Source organism: Sparus aurata, chromosome 3, assembly GCF_900880675.1.
Source record: "Sparus aurata chromosome 3, fSpaAur1.1, whole genome shotgun sequence".
In the NCBI taxonomy this organism is placed as follows: Eukaryota; Metazoa; Chordata; class Actinopteri; order Spariformes; family Sparidae; genus Sparus; species Sparus aurata.
Genome location: NC_044189.1, coordinates 13,437,487 through 13,464,726, shown reverse-complemented (window position 1 = coordinate 13,464,726; position 27,240 = coordinate 13,437,487). Strand labels below are relative to the sequence as shown.

At 40.5% G+C, this 27,240-nt stretch overlaps 1 protein-coding gene across 9 annotated transcripts in view; it reads right to left on the bottom strand.

Annotated features, from left to right (window-relative positions):
* csmd3b (CUB and Sushi multiple domains 3b) overlaps positions 1–27,240 on the bottom strand; it is a 376,450-nt gene that overhangs the window by 219,806 nt on the left and 129,404 nt on the right. For all 9 annotated transcript variants that reach the window (XM_030411810.1, XM_030411811.1, XM_030411812.1 and 6 more), the window contains one exon: positions 1,075–1,272. In XM_030411810.1, the coding sequence (XP_030267670.1) occupies positions 1,075–1,272 (198 nt within the window). The remainder of the gene's footprint in view (positions 1–1,074; positions 1,273–27,240) is intronic.

The following is a 27,240-nucleotide window of genomic DNA, read 5'->3' as shown; positions in this document are numbered from 1 at the left end:
TAAACAGTCACTCATCTATTCTGGCTCACTGATATTTAGTGAGCTTCGCATACTAGCACCAATGGGGGGTAATAAGAGCCACCGGGACACAACCATATGGACTTGCAACGTAAAACAAGTGCTGTCAGTGGCTGAGGGCAGTATAAATCTGCAGACTGTGGGTGTGATTCTCAGTAGGATTGATTGTACAAGCAATGCTATCCATAACAGGGAGTTATTTACATTTATTTGATGAAAATATAGAAAAGGATAATGGAGATTTAATCTAATAATTATCTCATGTTTACATTATGCACAGGACAAGAGAATATTGAACAAGATGTTGTGAATATATCATTTATTTGAGCCTGCAGTCTGCCTGCTGGTGTAATTTATAATTCTTCAAACTTGTTCAAACTAGAATATTGTGCAATACTGTACATGCACACGTTGCTAGATTTGCATCCACCTACGCTAGATGGTAATGTATGTCGAAACAAATGCATAAAGTAAAACACTGTTCTTTCTAAGCCAACGCAATGCAGTGTTGCATAGCTTACAACACTATGTACACACAGACATCTAAACCCAACCAGCAATCCAAAAATAGACAATAGCATACCGTAAATTCTGTACATTTGCCTCTCTCCCACACACATTTTTAATTAGAAAGAAAAGCATAAAAGACTCCATCACACACACACACACACACACACACACACACACACACTGTAAGCACACGCTATACGCAAGCATTCCGGAATGGCCTGTCTTATATGCTTTCACATACAGACACACATATGCATGCACAGTCTGTCTGTCTCTCTCAAAGACACACAAATACACATAAATGATATGAAGGATTTTCTTCCGATTCAAAATATTTTGTTTTCAAAAAGCATTATATGGAGTCAACTGTTTGGATAAACGAACAAATTGCTCATATTGTATATTGTACTGTTTTCATCATTTGTCTTCATTTTGAGACATGTTCCAATTGAACTGGAGTTGTACCTTTTTAATGGATTTTCAATTCTGAAGAAAACTCTTTATATACAGTCATGCACATACACATACAGGCTTGGTCATCCATACCTCGACAAATGGGAGCAGGAAAGTCCCACACGGCGGTGTTTCCAGCATTGGTAATGCAGGTGAGCGTGGCGTGGCCGTCTAAGACGTAACCAGGAACACAGCTGTACCGCACTCGGTCTCCCACGGCGAAACGGCCGCCACCACTTAGCACTGCTTTGGGTGGGATACCAGGGTTTCCACAAGATGTACTGTGAAGTTCTGTAGAGGAAGAGAGAAAAAGAGAATATAAGGGCAACTGATTTAGGCTTTTTCAATTTTTTTGACTTAATTGTACTAAAACGTTTAACTATGCATTTCGCCTTACTCAACCATCACTCAGCCAAATAATATACCCAGCTCTTGTGCAGTGTTGCGTCCAATCTAGACACTGCTCTGGAGAACTTACAGCCCCCGTCCACACACTGCGTCTACCATTAAATTCACCGTTTCATTGGCAGATAATAAAGACATCTGCATTGCGATTATGCAGTTTAAACAGCAACATATTGTCACAGCCTCTACAATAATCTTACCCCAAGCACACATATAGGAAGGTCCTTAAGCCTATAGTTCTTTGTAATATGTAAAGCCAAGCATTAGAGCTGTAAAAGAATATCTTGACTGCACTCCCAGTCAAAGCAGACTAAACCCAGCCACAGAGAAAGGGAGGGAGACAATATCAGAGTGTTTTATAGTTAATCACATTATTCCCTCTAGATACATTAACAGTTCTGTGCCTAAGACATATGCACAAGCGTGCATATAAACATCCACATACACAAACACACACAGCAGAGTGAGGGAGGGAGACAGAGGGAGAGACAGAGAAAGGGGTATTACGAGCCATAAACCAGGAAGTAGATGGGAGAACAGGGACCAACTCCAGCCTTATTGTTTGAACTTGATTGATATAACTATGAAACTGTTGAGACAGATAGGGGGTTAGGGAGGGGATAGAGGGAGACAGACAGATTGGGTGAGGGGAGGAAAAAACAGAGAGGCAGAAAGAGGGGGAGGTAAAAAAAAAAATGGAGAAAAAAATGAGAGAAAGACGGAGACAGAGGATGTTCAACATGATAGATAGCGCTGTGAAACTACTCAGACAGAGTAGGGTGGAGAGAGAGGGGAGAATGGGGAAAGTTAAAAGCAGAGGGAAAAAGGAAAGAAAGGGAGAAATCAACAGTGGTATTGAGAATGATTATGCTCAGTATGCTCCCAAATGAGAGGTGGAGATAGAGCGGCACTTTTTCTCAAAATGTCACCAGAAATCTGAAAACCTCACAGCGCTCCACTCCTCAAACTTCAGAAATATTGCTTGATAATCTTCGGATGAAAAGCTCGAGTACAGCTGCAGGGGGAAGCGCTTCCATGCCAATGGCAGAAAATGTGTAATTATCATTCACGAAGCAGTCAGCGAGTAGAGAAGTTTTGATGTCGGCAAATGAACCGATTGATTCTTAGACTGGCTGGCTGATTGATTCATTTTTACAATGACTTTATTGTCATACCTATTCAATTACACCCTCCTCCCTTTCTCAACACTCTCCACCACTGTATATCTACAGTGCTGCCGCTTCCTCGAAGGATTATGTGGGCATTCTGCATTTCTCAGTGGACACACACAAACAGTCTCTGAGTTTCATTTAAATAAATCTTGCTACCCTTTTATCATTAGCACCCATCTTGAATGACATGAGGTCCGCTAGACCAAAGACTGTGTATCAGTTAAAAATAGAAAACAAAAAATAACTTAATAACAAAAATAACTTTGCCTCCGAATGAATTTCCACTGTGAAAAACAAAAACAAAAACACCCAAGCATCCCCTCATGCGCAATTAGTTGATGTAAAGTTTCTTTTTAAGGTTTTCTTTGGAGAGATATATTGGATCCCGGTGCTCAGAGAGAACAGACAGCATAAACGAGAGAGGAAAATCGTTTTGCTAAAGACCCTGATAGACCACCACCCCCCTCCCCCTCCCCTTCCATCCACCATCCTCCTTATCTTCACACAGACACACAGTTACAGAGAAATGCACAGTGACAGGACACACTCGGACAACCGAAAACATGCACGTACACACACACATCCAGGGTCATCCATCACTGTGGCGACCCCCCCTGTGCTGCATTGTGATTGGATGTCAGGTTGGCCTAGTGTTGCGACCTGTTGGCCTATCGATTTTGCCAGTCAGTGTGGCCCCACTCAGTGTCGGGATGTTTGTTTGTTCAGTGTCCTATCAGACACACATTTACTCTCCCCAACACATACACAAAAATACACGTACAGTGCACTTTTACTTGTTAGCCGCTTGGTTTTAATCAGTGCCTCCGTCGTATCATTTAAATCATCTTTACACTTTTTCCTTCATTTTTTACTCTTTCATTTCTTTCTTCCTCCTTTTCTCCATCTGTCTCTGACCCACAAGCCTCGACTTTTTATCTTTTATTCCCAAATCGCCTTTTTTTTATCTCTCCAGTCTTCCCTCAATGTGTCTTCCTGTCACACTCCACCCATCGCCTCCCCTCCTGTTCCACTTCTCCCTCCTCCTCAACTTAAAACTTTGATGACATGCCAGCTCCTTCCCTCTTTCTCCCTCTCCAACCATACCACTATATCACCCTTCTGTCCATCCTTACTTTTTCTCCCTAGTTTATTGTGAACATCACACAGTTTCATTACACTAGTTTATTCAGTAGCCAGCGGCTATACCACACTCCTTTCCATGCTTTATTGCTTGCCTGCTCTCTTTTATTTATTCTCTCTTACCATCACCTCTTCCTCTCTGTTCTCTTTCTTTATCTATCACCCCTTCTCTTCCCCTGTCTCTGTCTCTCCCCAGTTTACCATAACTATGATTTCAGTCTCAGTTGCTTCATTACAAGCTGCTGCTTTTATAGGCCATCTGTAGAACTATCTGCATTAGTCTCACACACACACACACACACACACACACACACACACAGAGGCCTGCATGTAGAGCAGACACCAGCATTCAGATGCTCTCTCTCTCTCTCTCTCTCTCTCTCTCTCTCTAAACCCCACGTACACTCTCTCTCTCTCTCTCTCTCTCTCTCTCTAAACCCCACGTACACTCTCTCTCTCTCTCTCTCTCTCTCTCACACACACACACACACACACACACACACACACACACACACACACACACACACACACACATAACCATTTACCTGGCTTTTATCCCTCCCTAGATAAGCAATTATAGCGGAGTCCGGGTACAGGGAGCACGAGACGGAAGAACCAAGACGGGAGAAAATAACCGAGTGGTGGGTGAAAAGCAACGTATAGAGGAAGGAGAGAGCGCTGCCGTGCTTTCAGAGTTTTTAGTGAGACAGATGACACTGCAGACCAGAGGATTGGGGAGGGGGAGTGAAGGACAGTGAAGACGGAGAGAGACAGAGAGGGAGACAGACAAAAGCAACGAGTGGCACAGCCTGAGAGGGATGATTCAATGACTTTGGAGGTTTTTACACCTCCGTCAGCACTAACTTCTATAAAAGATGAACCAAGTTTTATACCGGAGCATAATAGATGTTGAAGCACTCGAAAAATAAAGCACAGAATCTGTTACAAGAAACCACCTGCATGGATTTCCATTAACTGCATCTGAAAAATGATTTTCAGAAATTCTTTTCAAGACATTTGCCCATAAAATATGTAGGGTTTATAAGGACTGTAACAGAACAGACAAATGAGTCCTGAGGTCTGTAACAAACTGATATGTGGTCTGGGGCACTTAGATCTATAAAAGGCTCCAATGGCTGTCAACGTCCGAGTCAGTGGCCTGTCAGATTGATTTAATCAACACTTTGACCAACTCTTTTTATAGACTCATGGAGAACTTGTGTCATAAAACATTTTTAGTCTGTTACATTAATGAAATTCTATGCCGTAGGTTGTGCATCATGTTTTGTGGCAAGGCGGCCTCCCCCTGACAATGCCAGAAGCTAGGGATGTAACGGTTACCGGTGTCACGGTAAACTACGGTAAAATTCCCGACGGTGAAGGTTACCGTTTAAGTTTTAATTACCATGGTAACCGCCGCAGTTGGTAACCACGGTGTGGAAAACTCGCGGCGCATGCGCTTGTTATGTAGTGAAGAAGACATGGCGGAGGGAGGACATGATAGTAGCGGTCCTCACAGCATTTTTTCACCTTCAAAGAGAACCAAATCTGCAGTCTGGGCGTATTGTGGTTGTTATAAGAATGCTCAGGACAGCTGGTCAAGGATAGCAGCCCTATCTGCAGGAGCTGCGAGAAGAAAGTTGTTGCGAGGGGCGGCAACACCTCCAATTTACTTACCGTATTGACGCGAATATAGGACGAGGTTTTTTCGATGAAATTATGTGAAAAAGTGGGGTCGTCTTATAATCGGGGTCTAACCTTTGACAAATGCTGATAGTTGTCTGGATCGCTACACGACCGCAATGGCAGAGGGCGCCAGCTTATTGTAGAGACGTCACTGACACTGTGGCTGGGGTTATCTGTCAATCACAGCGGCGAAGAAGTGACAGGAGATGAAAAATTGAGAGACGCTGTGATTTTACAGAGCTAAGTGGATCAAAAGTGGGGCAAGTTAACAGACATCTGAGATGGAGCTATGATGCTAATTTTAAGATAATGGTGATCAATGCAGCAGAGGCGCCAAACAACTGTCAGCCAGCCAAGAAATATGGAGTTACGGAGTGTAACGTCCGAAGATGGCGGGTCCAAAAAGACCGTCTGAAAACGCTAACAGTAAGAGAAAAGCTTATCGTGGTCCTCTAAGCGGCCGCTTCCAAGAGATTGACAGGAGGGTATGTGAGTTTGTTACTGAGAAATGAATTTTGATTATCAGAGTCTTTTTCTGAAGATTAGTCTTGAAAAGAGGGGTCATCTTATAATCAGGGTCGTCCTATATTCGGGTCAATACGGTACTTTCACTTTACGACCATCACCCGCAACTGTTCAGCAAGTGCAAGGTAAATTAACCTCAAGCTTGTGTGCATGATGTATGTGTATGTCGAGTTTTCTCTGTCTAATTTGCTGGTGTCACTAATGTAAACTGACCAGATAGTGGTATAACTGAACAAAGTTGATCAATGATTTGGCACGTTATCTGAACCACTTGTTAGTAGTAGATTTCACTTTTTATAGTCGACCTAATAATTCCCAAAATATTGATGCAGAGCTGCAGTGAGGAGGATTTGAAACAAACACATACTGGGTGGACTGAGTTAGTGAACGCAAACTGACTGAGATGACTGACTTTCATCTCAGCTCCGTTCACTGGAGCAGTATCTACCTGTGGCTCAGCAACCATTTGACCAATCAGATTTACCGAGTCCATTGACAACAGATGAGCAGGCAGACAGAGAGACAGACAGCCAATATATAAGTAATATCAGAAATATATAACACTTGTGGATTATTTGTAGAATAGACTATATATAAAGAATAATATAAAATGGTGAATATAACATGTGTCTAGATAGAAATAAGAGCCAAAATAGAGTATTCATAATTCATTTAACAACAATAATACTTTTTGTTTTGATCTAAAAAATTATCCAACCTGTTCCTCACAAAAGTGATGTGATCTAAATTGAGAGTTTTGTGATCTGTTGGTTGCACCCTTAGTATTAAGTAACAATGACAGTAATTAATAATGACATTTTCTATTCATTTTTTTCACAGAGAGGGTCTGCTGGCCAATTGAGTGCTGCTGCCACTACATCTCATTCTACCACTGTAACGCAGACATTAAAGGACACGTTTCAAAAACAGGCTGCTTATGTGCCCTCATCACAAAAAGCCAATTACCTATTTTGCACAGTTTAGATACATTCTTTTATAATGATTTAATTATAAATTGTTTGGACACTCTTCAACTTTCTTCAGCAAAGCGAGCAGCAATGTTAAAATGCAGTGACTAATATGCCAATAAACATGCACATTTTCATCACATTCCATTTACCAAGCAAAAGTTTCAGGAAAAGTTCTGCTGGGGTTTGAAATGTTACGTATGTAAAAAAAAAAAAAAGGCATTTCTGACCGCATTTTGCTCAACTATAATACGTCCACAATTTGTTACACTGACAGTGGAAAATTTTTGTGTCTCAAACAATCCCCTCCATTGTTAGAAAGTTGCTGCAGAGCTGTCAAGCAACTGTCATTCACACTGGGATTCAGGCGATTTGCTCAAATTTAAACCATGACAGCTCAACAATAACAGAAAAAGGATAATATGGAATTATTCTACATGGCTGTGTGCTTTTTAATATGAAAAGATTAATGCCAAGATGAGATATGCGCCATATGAAAATTGTGACACCTACAAAAGCATTAACATCAGGAAATGTAAAAAAAAACATTATTAGGAATCATGCTGAGCAAACTCTGAGCAAAAAGAAAGACTGATAGGAAGGAACTCAGGAGGGAACTGTTCTACAAAGTACTTTAAACAAACAATAAACAAGTGTGTTTAACTACTACAAGCCTCTTTCTAATAAAAGGCTTTAAGAGTGTGACAGAGATAGCAAAAACTAACTGAACTAAAGTGGAGCTCATAATTGTTCACTGCTTGATAAGGGGTAGTCAGGTCAGAGCACACTTCCCTCCTCAGTGTTGATTAAAACACTGGCTCTTTATGGCTTTGAAACGGACCACTACACAACAAGAAGGCAGGCGAGATATGCAGTAATGCAAATGCTAAAACAAGCACCCACAGTTCCGGCCTCCTCCAACCATCACCATCCACCATTCAGCAAGAGAAACAGCAGGGAAAAAGACTATGGACTCAGACAAATTCCCTTGAAGACTTGAGATGACTCCCCATGGCGAAGCAACAGAACTCATGATTTACCACAATTTTTTTCAATCACTGTTTGGTCAAAAGAAGCAACTATAAATTAATAATGACTAGAGAATTGCTTACACGGATGCTAAAAGATAAAAACTCTAAGAACAGATTCAGCACAGGGAAAATGGTCCTTGTGACACAAGCACAACGATACTGAAATTTAGACAATATCACCTATAAACAATACACCTCTGCAGGTATTTGTGTGAAAATAATGGCTACATTCCACCTCTGCAGAATACGTCTGGGTAAACATTTCAGGTATTTATATTGAGTTCCATGTCTGCACCTATCGTCCTCTTGATCTGCAATTACATGACCACTTAACACTGAATGTTCCGAAATGCTCCAACGCAACTCGGCATTTTTGTATAACTTGCAACCCAATCATGTCGACGCAATTAGTCTTCTCTAATCATGTTGCCAAAACACACAGTTTGCCTAATTGGCTCCTAAGGGACTGAGTCGGAACCACAATTTAGACAGGAAGTGAAGCAAAAAAAGGTAAAGAATAAAGAAAGAAATAAACAAAATAAGACCTAGAAAAGTTTTTTCTTTTTTTCAGCGTTGTAGTTCACTTAAAAAATGTAATATGTGAGGGAAATCATTTTCAGCTATCAGCAAGCCTCCTGTTCCAATGTTGTTGGCGTGGGAATGTAGGAAATAGTGTGTCCTGTGTGTAGTCAGGAGAAGGTGTCAGGGTGGTGGATATGTGCCTAATGTATGAGACTTTCCCGCCAAAAACCTGACCTGTCTCATGCCAATTAAAGTTGCCTTTTCCTAAGTATCACTGCTATCGTTTCTATAACTATAGCCAACCGTTTCAGTTGCCAAACCCTGCTTTAACCATTCCTCATCGATGCTGTAGTTGTGATTCCCTGATACTGCGGGAATGTTAATCGAAAAAACGTTGGCATTAACGTTCAAAGACAATGTCCAATACGGACATTTTGTCTGGGGATAGGTTTGTTTCATCTTTTATGAACCTTTGAACAGAGTCAAGGACCGGAACTAACAAGCCAAACACACACACAGACACAAATTAAACTTGCACCTCCCCTCAGAAACTACTTTTGATTGCTAGCTGGTTGGTGATGGTGTAATTATGAGTAATTATGATTAATTATGAAAACATTAATGGAGGGAAAAAGGGACTAAGTGGCAGCATAAGGTGTGTGTGTGTCAGACAGCGAGAGTGAGATTCTGAGGGAGAGTTAAAGCTGGATAAAGAGAGAGCTCCCAGATAGAGTAACGGCTGTTCAAAGAGATCAGTTAATACACACACAACTGTGTAGCTAATGATTGTAGCTTCTGGTGGAGATCAAACATTATGGACTCGGAGCAGCAGACCACTAATGTCTCTCCGGGTTTATTACACGCCACAACACAGACAATCAAACACACACAGACATATCACTCTCCCTGAAGGTAAAAAGCAGCTTGAGGATTGCCTTGATGTTCTCTGTGAACAATAATTATCTGTATTCAATACAGTCATGATGCAGCCTCGGGCAGCCCGGTGTCCATAATGGTGTTGCACTCAGCAAGACCGTACGTGCTTCTCCATGGACACGGTACCTGACAGAGAATTTTCTGACCCACAATTGACTTCTTCAGCAATTTAAAATGATCACTGACAAGCAATGACTGGGGCAGACGACCGCCAATCTAGCATGAAATTAACCAGAACTACACTTGGGATTAAAAAACCAAAATGAAATGTATTTGAATAAGCTTTGTTGTAGTTTAGTGTTCGGTCTATAGAATGGTGAAAAATGTGTCTCACTCAGATCATCATATGCAGTTAACTGTAATAGAGGAGTAAACCATGAATAATCACATTTAAGCTGGAATCATATTATGTTGACTTTTTTCTTAAAAAACAAATACTCAAATGGATAAATTTAGTATGAAAATAGTCGTAGATTGACTTAATAGTTGCCAATAGATTGATTAGTTATTGCAGGCAATACATATTAACCTCTCTCAACCACTGCTGGTTAGCCTGAAATTGATCCCTTATTCTCAGTCTTCTTTAAATGATACAGGTCAGCTCAATGTCAAGTATATATTTTATGGGCCACTATGCACGCAAAAGGATTTAATCAACAGAGCTCCTAAATACGCACTTTCAAATAAATGCAGTGAAGTGAATAGTGTGGCCGTCCTTTGAAGTGTAATGCAGTTAAGTATAAACTCTCACATGATAGAAATACACGATTAGACTCAGCGGGGTGAGGATGCAATTTAATCAGACTCTGTGAAACAAGTTAATAATTTTAGATGAAGACAGTAATCCTATCTAACACAATTACCTCATTTTTGTGGCGAGAATATCAATCTAAGAACGTTAGTTGAAAAGATGCACTTAGGTTTCTTACAGCCTTGCAATTTTCCTGCAAGTAATTGAATGAGCAGATAATGACGGGAGTCTGAATGCTCACAAAGGAAACATGGGGATGTCAATTATGAGCCCTTTACCTCTACTTTACCAGTGTGTGTGCACAGTCTAGGGCCTGTGTGTGTGTGTGTGTGTCAATGCCTGCATGCCATTGCTCGTGTGTCTACAGGACAAGTGTGTGTGTGTTCTTTGTCTGTGTAGGTAGAGCTCCTTGATGCCGTGATCAATGCTCTTCTGAGGCCTGGTTCAATAAACCATTAGATTCCCCCCTAAAGACATCCTGCCAACAGAGCTTCATTAGACACACACACACACACACACACATACACATACAAAGAAAAACAAAAACACCACTATATGTTCTCTGTTTGATCTGACCTGAAAGGAGCAACGCAGACTCTGTAGATTATCAGCTACATCAGGCTTGATCAAACAAAATGGTACACGGTCCAGTGTTTACAGGCACTGCAAAAAGCAGACGTTGTTTTTTATCACACTGTTGCGATGGTCTTATTAAAAGGGATGCGTGTTAGGGTTTTTGGGATGATTTCTTCACTGGGAAATATTAGCAAGCATTATCTTTGTGTCGAGCGTATATTGATTTACTTCACAACAGTTTATCAAAATGTGTATGTAAGGCGGATTGATGTTCATCACGTCCACTGTATAAGTGCTGAAGATTACACCTATAGAGCTAGAGCTAATAGCAATTTCTCAATGCACACAAAGGTATGCTTGTTTGTATTCTCAAAAGTCATTATACCATTAAGTTCTGACATACCATTAGTTGTTACATCAAGGGGGGGTGTACAGATATAAATCAGGGTCCTGATTTGCTTTCCTCTCTCTCTTACTGACCCCTCTCTTCTCTCTCACACACACCCATATCTCCCTCCCACCTCCTTCCCACTCTTCTACTCTTATCTCTTCCCACAGCCACCCCTCTCTCCTCACTATTAATTAAAACTGTGTGTGTGTGTGGGTGTGGGTGTGGGTGTGCGCGCCTGTGTGTGCACATCAGGCTTCAGTATTAATTAAAGGTGTGAATGCTAATTGGTCGGATCAATAACAGGTCGTTAGGCCTCAGGGGCCAACAGCCAATAGGAAATCGTTATGTGTCTGACATCACTGTCACTCTGCTAAAGCTGCACTGCACTGTGACACATGCACACACGCACCTGCACTTACACACACAAAGATTTGTACGTACACGCACCGCTGTCATCCGGGAAGATACAGGTTCACCTCAAAGGTGGTGAGAGAAGCCGAGAGAGGGAGTTTGGAGGCAGGAGAGGTGAGCAAGACACAACTGGTGCAATAGATGGAGGCTTACTGTACGTCCCTAAAACTAAATCGATATCCATTAAGGGAAGCAAGAGACAGAAAGGGAGAGCGCAAAAGGTTTTCAAAAAAGGCTGCCATAGTTGTCATTGAACAGAACTGAGTAAATGAGTGTGTCCTCTCAAAAGGTCTTTTTGTGCTGATCAATACCAGAGCGCTCTCTCTCTCTCTCTCTCTCTCTCTCTCTCTCTCTCTCTCTCTCTCTCTCTCTCCTCTAGCACTTACACAGACTTTCTTTTCAAATCTCCTCTTTTGTCTTTCAATCTACTCTCTGTCTTCTGTCTCGGGCTAATGAATCAGCCGCTGTCAGAATGATATTCAGTTCGACAGGTAACTATGAGCAAATCTGACCCTGACCCTCAGCTTGACTGCTGTTAGATTAGAAAACAGAAGAGTACAAAGGGAATCTCGTTGACTTGATGGGCGGAAAAAACATTGTTCAGAAGACGGCGGACAGTCAGGTCAAACCCAAATTAACCTCCCGTGCTGACCGTCTACCTATGTTATTTGCTTTTCTATAAAACTGTGCCCTGGAAATAAACTTGAAATTGTACGTCCTCCCACCTGCTTCATCACTACAACTCCCTTCTTTATCTGATTGACAACAAAGCTGAGTAGAGATGCAACGATTAGTCATCAGCTCCTCAGTTGTACACACTACCTTAAATAATGAGTGGTAGGCAGTGCTGTAAATGAGCATAAGCTTTCCTCTTACTTTGCACACAAGACAATTTCTTTTTCAGCACATGCAGCTCCTGTTTCCATCTTAATCACCTAAAGGCCTTTGCTCCAGCTCTATCTCAAGACAAACTCAGTTCTTAGCTCTGCTACTGTTAATGCTGTTGATCGTTCCGTCTGACAGTTAGTATTATGGGTGTAATGGTCAATGCTGTCTCTAGGGTTCTTGTGGGGCTGTTACTGTTACTGTCACTTTCCAATATCTCTAATACTTTCAGACAGACCTTTCGCTTGTCCTTAGACCGCCTGACACCAAGCGAGCAGACAGCAATGGAGGGCTATGCAAGGTTAATGCTGTTAAGTGGTGTATGAAACATTAACCACTAACCCATGTACAGATTATTGCCTGTTGAGGCAGTCTTTGTCGATGTGGGCCTCCGGTGACTGAATACTCCAGTCACACTCTGGTGTATGCTGTGCATGTTTAATATAATTGCACAGCCTGAGTTTACCTGTGCGTGCGTGTGTGTGCATGAGAGTCATCACTTTGTGCCGATAACATCTGTGTGTGTGTTGCTTGGTTGCACAGTAGAGGTGAGCTAGCTAGCTAGCTTTGTGGGTGTGTTTGTGCCAGAATGTGTGTGATATCTAATAGCTGTGGTTACTGTAGCGTGACTTATTAAATTTAACATCAAGAGACCCCCTAGAAAGCTGACTGACAGATACCGGTGCACACACAAATGACTGCACACACACAAACACACACACATGCACACACACACACACCAACCACACACACACACACACACTTACACACACACTTACACACACACACAAATTTAATGCTAGCATGCTCACCTTAACTGTGAAACTAACCAACCAACACAGACACAGCTGAGTAGTCATCCTACATATAAAGGCAGTGATTACATAGTATCTGAAAACAAACAGAATGTAGATTAAGCTGTAGAAATATTGTATTACTTCGCTTTCCTGTCAAAATAAAGAGTAATTAGGTCAGTTTCTCATCAACAGGCACCAAACCACACACATATGGCTTGTTTTGTCATAATGCTGCTACAAATTATTATCACCTCCCTAATTAACAGGTTCTACCTTGCTTAATGGGTTAGCTCTGGCGTTTAACAAAGATAATAATCCGAGGACCATCTTCCTTGACTTTATGAGAGAAGCTACAATAGCTGGTTTGAATACTTGCTATGGGCCCTGATCCAAAATCAGATCAAGGGAAGGTCTACCAATGACTTTCCAAAATCATTCTTGTGGAAGCGATATCAAAATGAACAGTATGGCAGTTGCCTTTACACTTAACTTCAAGATATAAGCAGCTTGCCTCTGTCCTGTTTCACTTCTTTGAACTTGTTTTCATCCTGACTCTTTTAATGTGTTCTTTTTCTTTCATCGCCCCAATCCCTTCCTCCCTCACCGGTCTTTGTATCATTAGTGCGGTTCAATCTAACATCAACCACAACCCAACAAGTGTTCCCTCTGTATCATATTACACTCACAACACATGATGGTGTTTTGTGTGTTGTTGTTGAGTGTGTAATCATGTCTATTTTGGGGGGTGCACAGTTGCTGGGGAATCAGTTTGTACTGACGTTGTTCTTTTCACCATAAGACAGAAAATCTGTTCCACGTCTGATTGAATGTGATCAGATGTTGGCGTTCAGATAATATTTTCTCTAAACATTTAAATATATGGCTTTGGGGTTGGTGTTTTGACTTTGTTTTACTTATATTTTAACATTGATACCAAAACAAAAATGTTCAGTGCATATAATTACCCTAATTGCATTGAAACATAGGAAAATATGCCTATCTATTCTACAAAGCTGAGCTGTTAATGTTCTGCTATTATCTGTTGTTTTTTGTTTTAACATTATCATGAAGTAAATGTTGATTGCACAATGTAATGGCTATAGAATAATGACACCATCTGCATTTACATTGATTCCCTTGATACCTCATTTTCATTATGCTTTTTTGTCTGTCACCAGGCACAAGAACGCAAGGGCAGCATTTTCAGATTTTTCCACCCTGAGACCAGGTTTCAAAAAAGTGCGTTTACAGGCACTGTATTTACAGGATCCATTTGGACGATCAGCCAAAACGATGCAAAACATGTGCTTTTACCCAGAAAAGCGTTTCCATGTGGATGGCTCCTAAATGATCAAATACTCAGGATTTCTCCTGTGTGTTGTGGTAGTTCTGCCCAAGGAAAATAGAAAGCAAACTCATTCTTATTTAGAACAAGACCAATCAGCCTGGTTATTATGCCTTATGTGAAAATAATCACTGTGAACAAACTTTTCTAAGCCTCACTCCTGACTGTGTCAAAACCCCAGTCATCCATTTATCTAGGGGTAAAACAATGAATCAGTTGTTGTCTAGTCGTGCTGTGTTACTGTACTTTCCGCTGTTAAACTGCAGTTCTCCCTTTTAAGGAGACAGCAGTAAAGGCACTAAGAGTGAAAGAACAAAATCTGCTGATAGAAAGCAGAGCACAGGAGCTGAAGAATACAGCGCTGACAGTCATTTTAACAATTAATTAGATGATTAAATATTGAGAGAAAAAAAACACAGAATACCCTTAAATAATGAAACCTGCTGATGAGAGGCTGCTCAAGGAGGTTAGATATCATCCTGTCCATGTTCCTTATCACAGTTTATTGGATGGTGTTACACTGAGTGAAAATTCCTTTGATTGGCTGACAGCATGGAGGAATACATTTTGTCTTAATGCTGCCTCGGAGCGGCCGTCTCGACTCAAGGCATCAGAAACTGCCACGTCAGCATGACCCTGCTCATTTTCTGGTTATGCTAATCAGGTGACATTCCTTCCTGTTTGGCAGGAGGTGCTGATTGGATGGGCCTAGGTGGTGACCCTGAAGGGAGGCCGTTTGATTGGTTGGCTGATATAAAGCTGAATAATGGACTGACATTGGGCAGGAGGCTGTATTATGAACACACACACACACACACACACACACAAACACATAAACACTTCTGCAGCACATAAGCACACTTGCACACACACTGACATTAACTACGTGCCAGGATAGCCTATATTTTAGTCAGGTGGCCAGTGGATGTCTGACAGACTTGAATATCAAATCAATATATCATTTGATGTAATTTCTATCCTGTCCCGGCACAGAGCGGTTTGGTAGCTATTCACTATAATTCCATCATAAAAGTATTTAATATCAGTCAGATATGAGTTCAATATATCATTTGCTGGACTACTTATAGTGTCAAACTACAATCTTGCCAATCTAGCCCCTGAAAGACTTTACTCCACACTTTACCCTGATTAAATGATCCAGGTATCAGCCTGACGACTACTGTTTGGACAATCTTGAATGTAAGACACCTATCCCTTTCCAGGCACTAAAACATTTTGGCAGCGTCTTAATATAAATCCATCATCCAATTAGTTAGTTTTATCCAGGAATCCCATTAATTTGTCATTTGCTGGACTTTTGTGATGCAAGGCACCTCCAGTATCCTGCCCGGCCAGATACTAAGACGTTTGGCAGCCATTTACTGTAATTACATTATCCGGACATCAAATTGATACATTGTGCGGACAGCCATTGAGGGCCTGACACTGAGGGATTTGCCAGCTTTCTTGCACCACACAATTACAAAATTATATACAAGGATCTAGATAACAAGCCAGTGTCACTTGCTTTTAACAATGTCCTGGAACCTTGTTGAGTTCCACTTCTCTCTGCGTGACACTGAAAACCTCACTCATTGTTTGTTGCTATAGATGTTTCTGATGATGCTGAACTAATTATTCACTTAAGTATCCTGCCTATTGAGACAGTGAAAAGGGCAGGTCTGGCAGCCCTTGTGGCCTGTCATTACCAGAATAATTCAGTGAAATAATGCTAATTACAAACATGTTTGAGGCTCTTTATACTTTTTTAATTTGTGCTGATTTTCCAGGTGCTTTGAGAGCTAGTGTTAAAAGGATGCGCGACAACATCATCAGCCAATAAAGGCTTTATGATACAATTGGCATCAACCTGAAATGAACATTTCTGCCGATATAACCGGCCGACAAGATGACAAGACATCAATGCGCAAACAATCTAAACGGTTGACAGAGTGTTTCCTTATTTTGCATTTTAAAAACTGTTGTATGCCTGCATCTTTATTCATAAAACAGTATAGATGGGAAACATATGTTGAGTATAATTTGCCAGAGCCAGAGATCCTTATGTGCATGATTAAGAGGAAACAGAAACACATAGAGGTGCGCTTGAAGATGAAAGAATGTGTGAATGTTGTGAGCTAAATCAGGTGGAGAATAAAATTCTTATTTGAAACTGTCCCTTATATCATGATTTACACCGAATATTGTTTGAAACAGTCTATGCACCTGAGTTAGATCTGTTAGTTTTCAGAATAGAGCTTTGACTGAACACCTCTTTAATAATATTTCTTGCATTTTCTGAATATGTTTCCAAAGCATGGGATAGAAAGATGACAGTCACATATGATAGATAAATACCTCTTTGTTGGACTATTGACTTATGAACTGGATCAAATATACAGTGTTTGGTACTAATGGATGCAGCTATTATTGGGGGGGCGGTCTATACACTTGGATGATGCTTCCACTTAGAAGTATAGTGCTACTAGATGATAGTGGAGGGTTAATATGCATATGAATGTTTGGTTTGATGTTAATTAATGTGCCTAATTAATTCCACAAGGGATGGGTCATGACAATGACCAGATAGAGAAATAATATATTCATTCATTCATTCATTCATTCTGCCAGTGTACCATCAAGATAAGAGTGGGCATTGTAATATGTTAATTCCACAACAAGACAGACGATGATCTCTGCAATAAGATGGAAAAGTAATGCGCATATATTGGTTTCGCCATCAGCAAATCAGTCAAAATTAGTTTGAAATGTTGTTATATTGGGTACCGGCGAAAAATCCAATAACGTGTTCCCTACATTGTCATTTTCTAGAGAGTTGGACTGAGCAAAATAAATGTGTCAGAGTCCTGTCCCCCAGGCTTATGGCTTACTTTAATTTGTAGTGGGTTGCAAATATTGCATAAACACTAAAGAATCACTTGAAAATGTACCTGGTGTGGGTTTATATGACACTGACACAATACCGGATTATCCTGACCCAGTATAAATAGGGCGTGTTGACCCAGTGTTGGTGGTATTTCTATATTTCAGGATCAAAACAAGCCTTCTGTTGGATCTATTGACTCCACGCTGGGCCATTTTTTACCCAGTGTTTTTTTAGTGTCTAGGAACATTGTCAGATATTCAAAATATGTATGTGAGGTACTGCTGGTCACTAAACATTGAATTATTGATGATGCAAACCATAGATTCAAAAACATTCATATTTTCCCTCAAAATTCTGTGTGTTCTGTGTGTGTCTGTGTCTTGTGTGCGTGTCTGTGTGTGTGTGTGTGTGTGTGTGTGTGATTGTTTTGATTGATGCCCCTGCGTTGAAGCTGACCTTGCAGCAGTTGGAGCTGCATTCACACTGTAGATAATGAACGCACACACACATAAACACACACACACACACACACACGCACACACACACACACACACGCACTCACACAGCTTTAAAACAGCATTGATTTCTCCTGTTCTACTAGAAAGCATAGAGCACATTCCATTATTACAGGGAGCTTCTCCTCTCCCAGTCCTTCTTCTCTTCTGCTCTCTCACTACAGATTTGCTTTTTTCTCATTTTTTTCTTCTCGTTGTTTTTCTCTCCCCCTTTCCCCATTTAATTTCTCGTTCGCTTCTCCTCACTGCTTTCCATTAGTTCTTATATACAGTGTGCTCCTCTTCCATCTTACTCTTCTCTTGGCCTCTCAAATCTCACACGCTTCACACTTGCCTGCTATACACACATGGGAATACATAGGAAATATGCAGTATGCACAGACATGGGTACAGATGGACACAGTCACAGGTAGACACAGGCAAACACACACACAAATAAACTGTACACGCACACACAAGGCCTCTAGGATTGCAAAAAAACACTTTTCTCCAGGGACAGAACTGACAAATTCCATCTCATTTTAAATGTATGAACAGAGCCATAGATGTATATGTGTGTAGGCACACACACTTAAGTGTGTGTGCCTACACACATACACATCTAAATACAGTGTTTCCCCTACCATTCCGCCCCGTCAACGCGGGCCCCCGCCCCCCTTGAAAAACGTGAAAATCTAGGCTTGTGTTCTTCTACCGGTATGACGGTGAAGTTTTGACTGCAGATCACCTCAGCAGACCTGGACTGGGCTGCTCCGCCGCTCCGCTACAGGTGCGGCTGGTCTGGACTTCTCCCACCACGTCGGAGCAAATGTGCAAACAAGCGTTATTTGGATAAACTGGCGGCACAACGGGGAACTAAATGGCTACTTTCTAACACGAAAAAGCTTTAAAACCTGTTTTCAAGACAAGCCATCAACCGAACAAAGCCAGCTTGTATGATCCTTGCAAGATAGCAAGTCAGCTGGCCTTGTATTGATGGCTAAATTTTTAAACAGATTAAAATAAATATATATATATATATATATATATACATATATATATATATATAGATTTTATTTTTTAATTCAGGAATTCAGGAAACCCAGTAGCCCTGGCCGCCCGAGAACTGCCGTCACTCGCTGCCGCAGACAGCGAGCAGAGCAGAGGTATAATTACATGAAAAGTGGGATTTTCGTCACCGTAAATGCCCGGAAATCTCCCTAATTTCCGGCAGTTAACGACAATTTACAGCCTTTGAACGTCGCGTTCGTCTGTGCCACATATTGACGGAAACGAACCATGACGTATGTGGAGATTGCGGAGGTGTGAATGGCTCCGATTAGCATATGAATGACAGCGAAACCACACCTGGCCAGAGGATGTGTGGCCTGGCTTGAATGTCCTCTGTCAGTATTGGATGAAACCACTACTTTTAAACAAGAAAATTCACTCGTGATCTGTCAGTATTGGTCACCCTGGGTCATTAGTAATGTATATGTACATATACACACAAACATAACTTGTTAACTTGAGAGAAAAAATAAATAAATAATTTTGTGTACCTTTTTTACATAACATTGGCCATTGCTAATGACATACACAGTAATTAATCTAGCATACTTTCATTAAATAAATAAATTCAAGCTCAAATTTAAGGGTCTATAATCAGGCTATACTGAGCCTGATCTATTTATACCAGAGATTTTCCTAAAATTAAGTTAATACCTTTTAGAAAAAGTCACCTGGGGTAAAACTCCCCCTGCTACCCTGATTTGCATTTGTATAGCTCACAGCATTTTCATTTACATGTTAAAGCCTCCCCTAGAATCAGGGGGAGGGGGGGGGTCATGGGGGGACAACTGCCAAGCAAGGCCCACGTCAATTTCTGACAATTCTCGGCAGTTTTCAGTGTTGCCTGCAAATTGCCGTGTGCAGTCGTAAACCTGAACCTCCACAACAATCTACAGTGCCGCTTACTGATGAAAATCCCACTTTTCATGCAGTATATGAAACAGCTATTTAACTAGTTATTAATGTGTAATCTTGTCTGTAAATAAATAAACTATGTCTTGCTTTGTGGCATGTCAGCTAATATTAAGCAAGCCAGGTCAGGGCTGTACGCTTAGCTTTTTCACTAGGAGCACAGGTGCTCCTAAATGAAAAAATTTAGGAGCACAGAAAAAATTTAGGAGCACTATGAAATTTCTTAAATAACACAATTTTATTATTAACACTCAAATTACGTACACAGTAACACACATGTGCACTCAAACCTGCCCCACATCTTTTTGTAGTCAGGTCGCCTGGCACTCTTGGCTGAGTTTATCCAGCGTGTGAAAAAAGAAAGAAGTTGTAAGCTGTGACCAGTGTTGGGCACGTTACTTTTAAACTGACTAACTGAGTTAGTAACTGAATTACTCCACTATAAAAATACTTAGTTACCAGGAAAAGTAACTATTGCGTTACTTTTATTTATTCCCCCTTTTGAGCTCGGCATTCATTTTAGCGTACTCGGCATCTACATATGTATTTAGAAAATGTATTTATGCATGGCGGACTGGCTCCTGTTCTCCCCGATATTTTACCAGTGAGTGTTCTGAAGGAGTCTGAGTCAACTGTTGATAACGGGAGAAAGTTCTCAACAACATACCGGTCTATCATTGCATTCAGTTCAGTCTGTGTCACAAGTTTTTGTGAAGCTGTTAGCGGAGCTCACGTTAGCCACACCTGGCCTGCTATCATCATCAACAGCGTCAGCAACGGAGTTTTTGGCCAGTGTTAGTTTTGTAGAAGCGTGTGCCACTGAGAGATGCTTCATTAGATCAGAGTTGCTTACAATGGACGTGGACAAAGGAGATTAAAGTAGTGTCTGTACTTCCACTTTGAAAACGTTAACTTTCCCTCCGGACTCTTCATTGCTGCAGTTCACCTCTGCTAGTTTGTGTGTGTGAGGCTGCTGTGTGCGTGTGTGGCTTGTGTGTAAACCGAAGATTGCCACTGATTGGCTTAAGAACTCTCACTCAACGTTAGAGAGCCAATCATCATCACTTATGCGATTGTCCCGCCCCTCCCTCCTCCCTCACCGGAGGAAAATAAAACAGCTCTGCAGCTCTGGTGGCTGAGAGCCGAGTTGGATGAAAACAGCTTCAATGATCAACTTCAGTTTGTAATGAGCCACATTTAGTAGTCGGTAACGGTAACAGCGTTGTAACGATGGAAATAGTAATTAGTAGATGAGTAGATTACCCGTTACTGAGTAAAATCCGTACTCGCACGTGTGCTCCCTTTTTATTTTTTCTACTCGCACAATCTATTTTTAGGCGCATATGCGAGTAAAATGCTCGCACTGTACAGCCCTGCAGGTGGCAAAGTGAATGCAAGCCAGGTAAAGTTAATGGTAACTGACAGTTTTCTCGAGACACCCACTGATTTTGACATTATTCAACATGATCATTATTCTTTTTGTGAGGAATGCCAAAAAGGAAGAGGTATCAGAAGATTGACTTCTTTATCAAGTCAAGTTGTCATGTAAGTGGAGTTACGTGACAGGAGGGTGTAGGAACACAAGCCGTTGTCTCTGCATCTTAAAGTGGTCTCATTTTGGCCATGATTACCTTTAACCCAAATCAACTCCTTTTTCCAGCATTTGGGACTGAAAGCCCCCATATCCTGGCCTGGCAAATTCCTCTCCTCTCCACAGAGTGGGAAGATGTTGTTTTTCTTGCAATAAACAGATCACCAGAGATCTTCTTTGTAATTTACAACGACTAAAGCACATCTGGTCTGTTCCTCTTCCTCCAAAGAAGATGAACCCCTGTTCCCTAGGTCAAACAAGGTCAAGCCCGATGGAGTTTTCTTTGGTCACACCAAAAGGAAGAAGGACTGGTTTCTAACATAGATGTGGTGATTTAAGATGTTTTACTCTACGTTTCTCTCCCTCTGGAACATTCTCCAGTGGGGGAAGGCTTAATGGGAAACCCTATCTGTGTGTTCTTCTCCTCACATGTCCAACTGCTATTTACGACCGTTGTTGTTCCTGGGTCTGACATACCAGTCCCCCCTTTCAGTCTTCTGTTCTCACCCAAAAGTCCTAAATAACAAATAAACTACATCTCAATTTCTTAAATTTAACGGATCCCGAAATAGAGTAAGAACGTCATTCGACAGATCTTTCTTATGTTCTTGTGAAGCCCAAATGAAGCTTATTACTCAATAAGTTTGAGGTCAACAGAAACCCCCTCCCCTTTGTCGAGGGAGGAGAGATTTGAAGATCATCATTCCTTGTGTAATACTTGTATTATTTACCAGTTAAATGTCTGATATGTTTTGTTAAAGATAGAACTACAAGGAATATGTATAAGTCCTTGGTTCTACTGTGTGTTGTATACTTTATTGTCATATGTTGTATACTTAAGTGCTTCATGTCTTAATCAGGTTATAATTCTTTTGAATGACAAATAATCATTATCATGTTGCATCTTTTCACGAAGACAAAAATTCGACTTTTAAGATGGTGAAGTTTTGGGAAGATTAAAACATGATTTCAAAACATTAAATCCAATAGTATAGTTAGATTAACTTTTTGAGAGCACACTCTCCCCTTCTCATGCACTTCTTCTCTCTCTCTTCTTCTCCGGACACGCTCTCCCCCTGTCCTCTTCTCCCCCTGCTTCTTCTCCCTCTTCTTTTCTCTTCACTTCTTTGTTTTTCATTTTTATTTTTATTTTTATTTTTTTAGTAATCTTTGCTTTTATTTTTGCAACAAGCTCTAAGAAAGCGAACTGAATAACTACTTTAAGTACTCTACTTTTATCCAAGTCTTTAATAGAACAAATTCTTTTCTTTTTGATTTTATACTGTTAAAGTATCACCGCCTGATCCAGAAGAAGTTGAATTAGTGAAAGGATCAGAACTTGAGTACCACTATTTGAAACCACCAAGAAAAGTCTTTTTCAAGACTGTGATCATCTGATGAAGAACGTTGCAAGCCTTGCAAAGAGTCCAACGAAAGAGACTTTGTGTGCTCCCAGCCGAGACCGACTCTGCCCCCAGCGCTCCCAAGGCGGAAAACCCGCTGGGCCTTCGGACCAAGAGTTCCTCAACAGAGTATCGGCCTTCCCTCTGGCTACTGGACCGACGCGCCGTGCCGTGGTCCAACCCAGAACTCTCAAAGAGACCAAGCTTCTGTGCCTCCTGACGCCCAGACAAAACAGGCTGAACGTCTTCATGCAGCTGGATCCACACACGTGAGAATGAGTGGTGTCTAAAGTTCTGACTTCTGTCTAAAGTTCTGACTTCTGTCAAAGTTCTGACTTCTGTCTAAGTTCTAACTTCTATCTTATGAACTTAAGAGAATTAAGATTAGGGTCTCATAGTATTAAGAATTACTATTTAATATATATAACCCGACCCTTTAACTTTACCATCTACCGACGGTCACACGACTTTATTACTTTCCTAATTACAGTCTTTACATTTTCTGTTATCTGTTGTTCGTCTAAAATTGTCATGTCTTTTATTTTACCCAAATTATTTAGTCAATAAACATATAATCGTTTGTCTTTGTCTGGAACTTAATTTTAATGTGGAGAACCGATGGATACGTGCAAAGAATTCACTACTTCAGAATATTGAGACTGAATATTGATTGATATTGAATAAATTGATTTTGAATGGACTCTAACTGTCCAAGCTAACTTGTACAGTTAGGTGTTTGGAATAATGTCCTCCGGATTATTCCAATAACTAAACACGGAGGTGGTGCCCCTTTAACGAGTGTAATATTAATTGCCAGTGATTAATAATCATATATATATGTCAAAGTAGTGTGTGAGCAGTGTCTCCTACATCATATATTTATGGTGCTGCCCATGTCAGGACCGCATACCATAGTATCCTACAAGGGAAACAGAAAGCTAGATTCAATCTAATGCACTAATTCAAATTTATAATAGTACATTCATATTCTTGCATTAATGCCATGTAGGTGTTCATTTACGTAACTTAATGCTATTTGTTGGAGCTTAAAACCTTCTTTTCAATGAAGAAAATCTCCAACATCAACTCATCCCTGTTACTGCTCTCAGAAACTAGAAAAGAATATAAATGAAGACAATGAAATGCAATAAAAATCAAAATCTTAAATAATAAGAGGAATGAAATAATTTAAAGTACAGTAAAGGCTAGGATAAAAGATTAATTAAAACAGATTAGAACAACAAAATATATGTAAAATAATAAATAAAAAGCAGATAAAAGAACAACAAAAGAAAGGAATGTTTCCTAATCAGAATCAAGGCTGTAGAGGTTTGTTCTAAGTTTACATCAAATATTTCATCACTTCCATGTTCAGGATTATTAACATTAAGTTCTTTATGTAGGATGTTTATGAGGAAGGGAAGTCCAGGAGTCAGGACAAAGGAGAGCTAAGGAATAAGGAATAGTTCACACAAGATGCATAGTTGTCTCTCACTAGTCTGTGGGCCAGTATTGGTTTAGTAATTTCATAATCCTTCCTCCCTGAGATCAAGCAGCAGAGATTATGTGACAATGAGCAAATACTACTTATGGAGTTTTGGGTAAACTAAATAGAGTAGTCTTACATGTCACTGTTTCTAAAACAGGGCATTTTTCTTGGCTGCGTTTAAAAAGGGCAAAAATTGAGAGTATACCCACTTCTCCAGGGACCACTACACCACTGCCGGATACCACCCCGCCAACAAAAAAAACCTAGGGGAAACACTGAAATATACATGCTAAATATGTATACTGAGCCGTACACAGTACGTGGGGGGTAAAGCGAATAGAGAGAGGGAAATACCAGTACAGAGAAGAAAGGAGAGAGAAAAACAAATAGTCATGAAGCACAGCGATATCTGTATTCACTCGTACTTTAAATACATTGTGTGGACTCTTTATCTAGCACAGTATTAAAAAATGAGTGATGGAAAATACATGAAAATGTAAATGAATGCATTTGAAAAATCTGATTTACGCAAATCTCAAACGAAAAACAGGTGTTTAAAATGCCTGCGAATCTCTGCATCTGATACCGTCTTATTTTCTCCTTCCAGGGAAAGTTCAAACACAGCTTTGGGAGCGAACATGAAAAAAGACATGTAATCACTAGTCATTTTAAAATAAAGCACTTTATATAAACTTTATTTCAATTTATACAATAATATTCATGCAAAAAGGATGGGTCGTAAACAACCGGCGAAGGAAAAGGATTAAACTTGCACCACAAAGTGGGACTCAAATCTTTCTCAATGCTATGTTTCTATAAAATCCACAAAATAACAATGACAAGTGAAATTTGAAACTTAAGAAAAGACAGGAATGTTCACTCGTACAGGATCTATAAATCCAGAATTTGAGTATTTTTTATATTTTCTGTCACTATGTCTTATCACCTTCACATCCTACTTATCAAGGCGCCGCTCTTTCGACCAACCTCCACTATTGGGGTCACCTTCTCTGTCCCATGACGCCATTAATTCACCTGGATTCAGTTGTTAAATTGAGAGAGGGGGGAGAAAGACTGAATGACGTAAAGTGAGAGAGAGGACAGACAAACAGATGGAGGGATGATAGATAGAGGACTGGATATTGTCAGTCCCCTCAGGTCTCTTTGATAAAGATCAGAGGAATCACAGCCAGAGCCTCAATCACATGCACACGCACAAACACACACACGCACAAACATACACACATAAACACTGTTCGCTCTATGCAATATACACAAGTGATGCATGCCCTCAAATGTAAGCAACACACACACACACACACACACACACCTGACTTTTACACTCAGATCATGTTCAAGTCAAAGAGACCAGAGTCAAAATCAATCACTCAAGTGCTGATAAGGGATCAGAGACTCAGAGAAACAAATGTCAGAATGCCCCTTTAATGGCTGTCTCTAAATATGGATGGAAGCACTTTGCTAACTGAGTTTCAGCCCAACCAGATGCCACTGTCCGGTTTCCACCAGACCTCTGCCTATCAGCTGCGCAATCATTCAAATTTCATATTTCATAAAGCGGTGTCAGTGGCCATGCATGCCTCAGTCTGATCAGACTCATCAATGTGGGGATTGACTGTTGTTGGCTCGTGTTTACTGCTGTGACTGGCAAACAGATGTCAAGCCAGAAATATAATTAATGCAGGAGATGAAACATTTAGGAAAGCTTTCTCAATGTAAGATATTCATGTTTGCTGAATTCTGATATGGAAAGCAATTAAACTCTGGTCTAACTATAAAACTTCACACTTGGTTGATGCTTCTGCATCAAACTTGGTTGGATTTCGTCACAGATGACCGGGGTGGCTATTGACCACATGTTTTATTGAGCTAGAGGGAGTGATGACATTACAAGCCAATGGCCAAATTTGATATAATTTAAATCTGGTCCCCCTCTTTTGGTTTAGCTGACTAACTTTTCTCTTGTATTTTCTATGATACTTGTCAAGTCAAACAGTTTGTGAAGTTTGCTTTAGCTAGTGGCTAAACACATATATGCATATAAAAGACCGGTGTTGGTGACTGTTGATTTATACATAAAGTGCAGCTTTTTGTTTCAGCCTGGGGTTGGTGGTAGATTTGTGTTCATTTTTAGAGATATATACATAAAATTAACATTTTAGGCTGGATTCACATGTGATCTCACAGTTCTTGCCTGCTTATAATCTCACCTTTTACACAAGGTTACCTTGATTGGGCATCAGGCCTGCTTACTTAGCTTCAATTGGTGGCTGTAACGCACCACTAAAATGTCTGATATTTATATTGCAATAACTAAGTTCAGGCAGGTATTTAGAATTAGGTTTTGCACCTGTCAATCTTAAAACCCACAGTGCTTTAAATTAATGTTCTCATTTCGAGCCCTAAAGCTTCCATTTTGAAAGATTTTAGGGGGTTGTTTTCATTTGTATGGACCGTATGGTATTTTTTAAATATTTTTTTTGGCCTTTATGGTTTTATTGACAGTACAGCTGAAGAGGGTGACAGGAAAGAGGGTGAGAGAGAGGGGGAGTGGCACGCAGCAAAGGGACCCAGGCCGGGAGTCGAACCCGGGTCCGCTGCAGAGCCTCAGCACATGGGACGCCCGCTCTACTAACTGAGCTTAACCGCGCCCCATGGTATGGTATTTTAACCCATTTCTCAAATGAATTTACAGAACAATTACTGTTATATACTGTTGAGGTGATATAAAGATGTGTGCATATTGCCCACTCATTTTCAATGGCTGTATTTTAAGCATACGTTTGAAATACACACGCGCATTCACTCAAAAGAATAAATAATACAATTTATCCATAAAACCATTTAATTTGA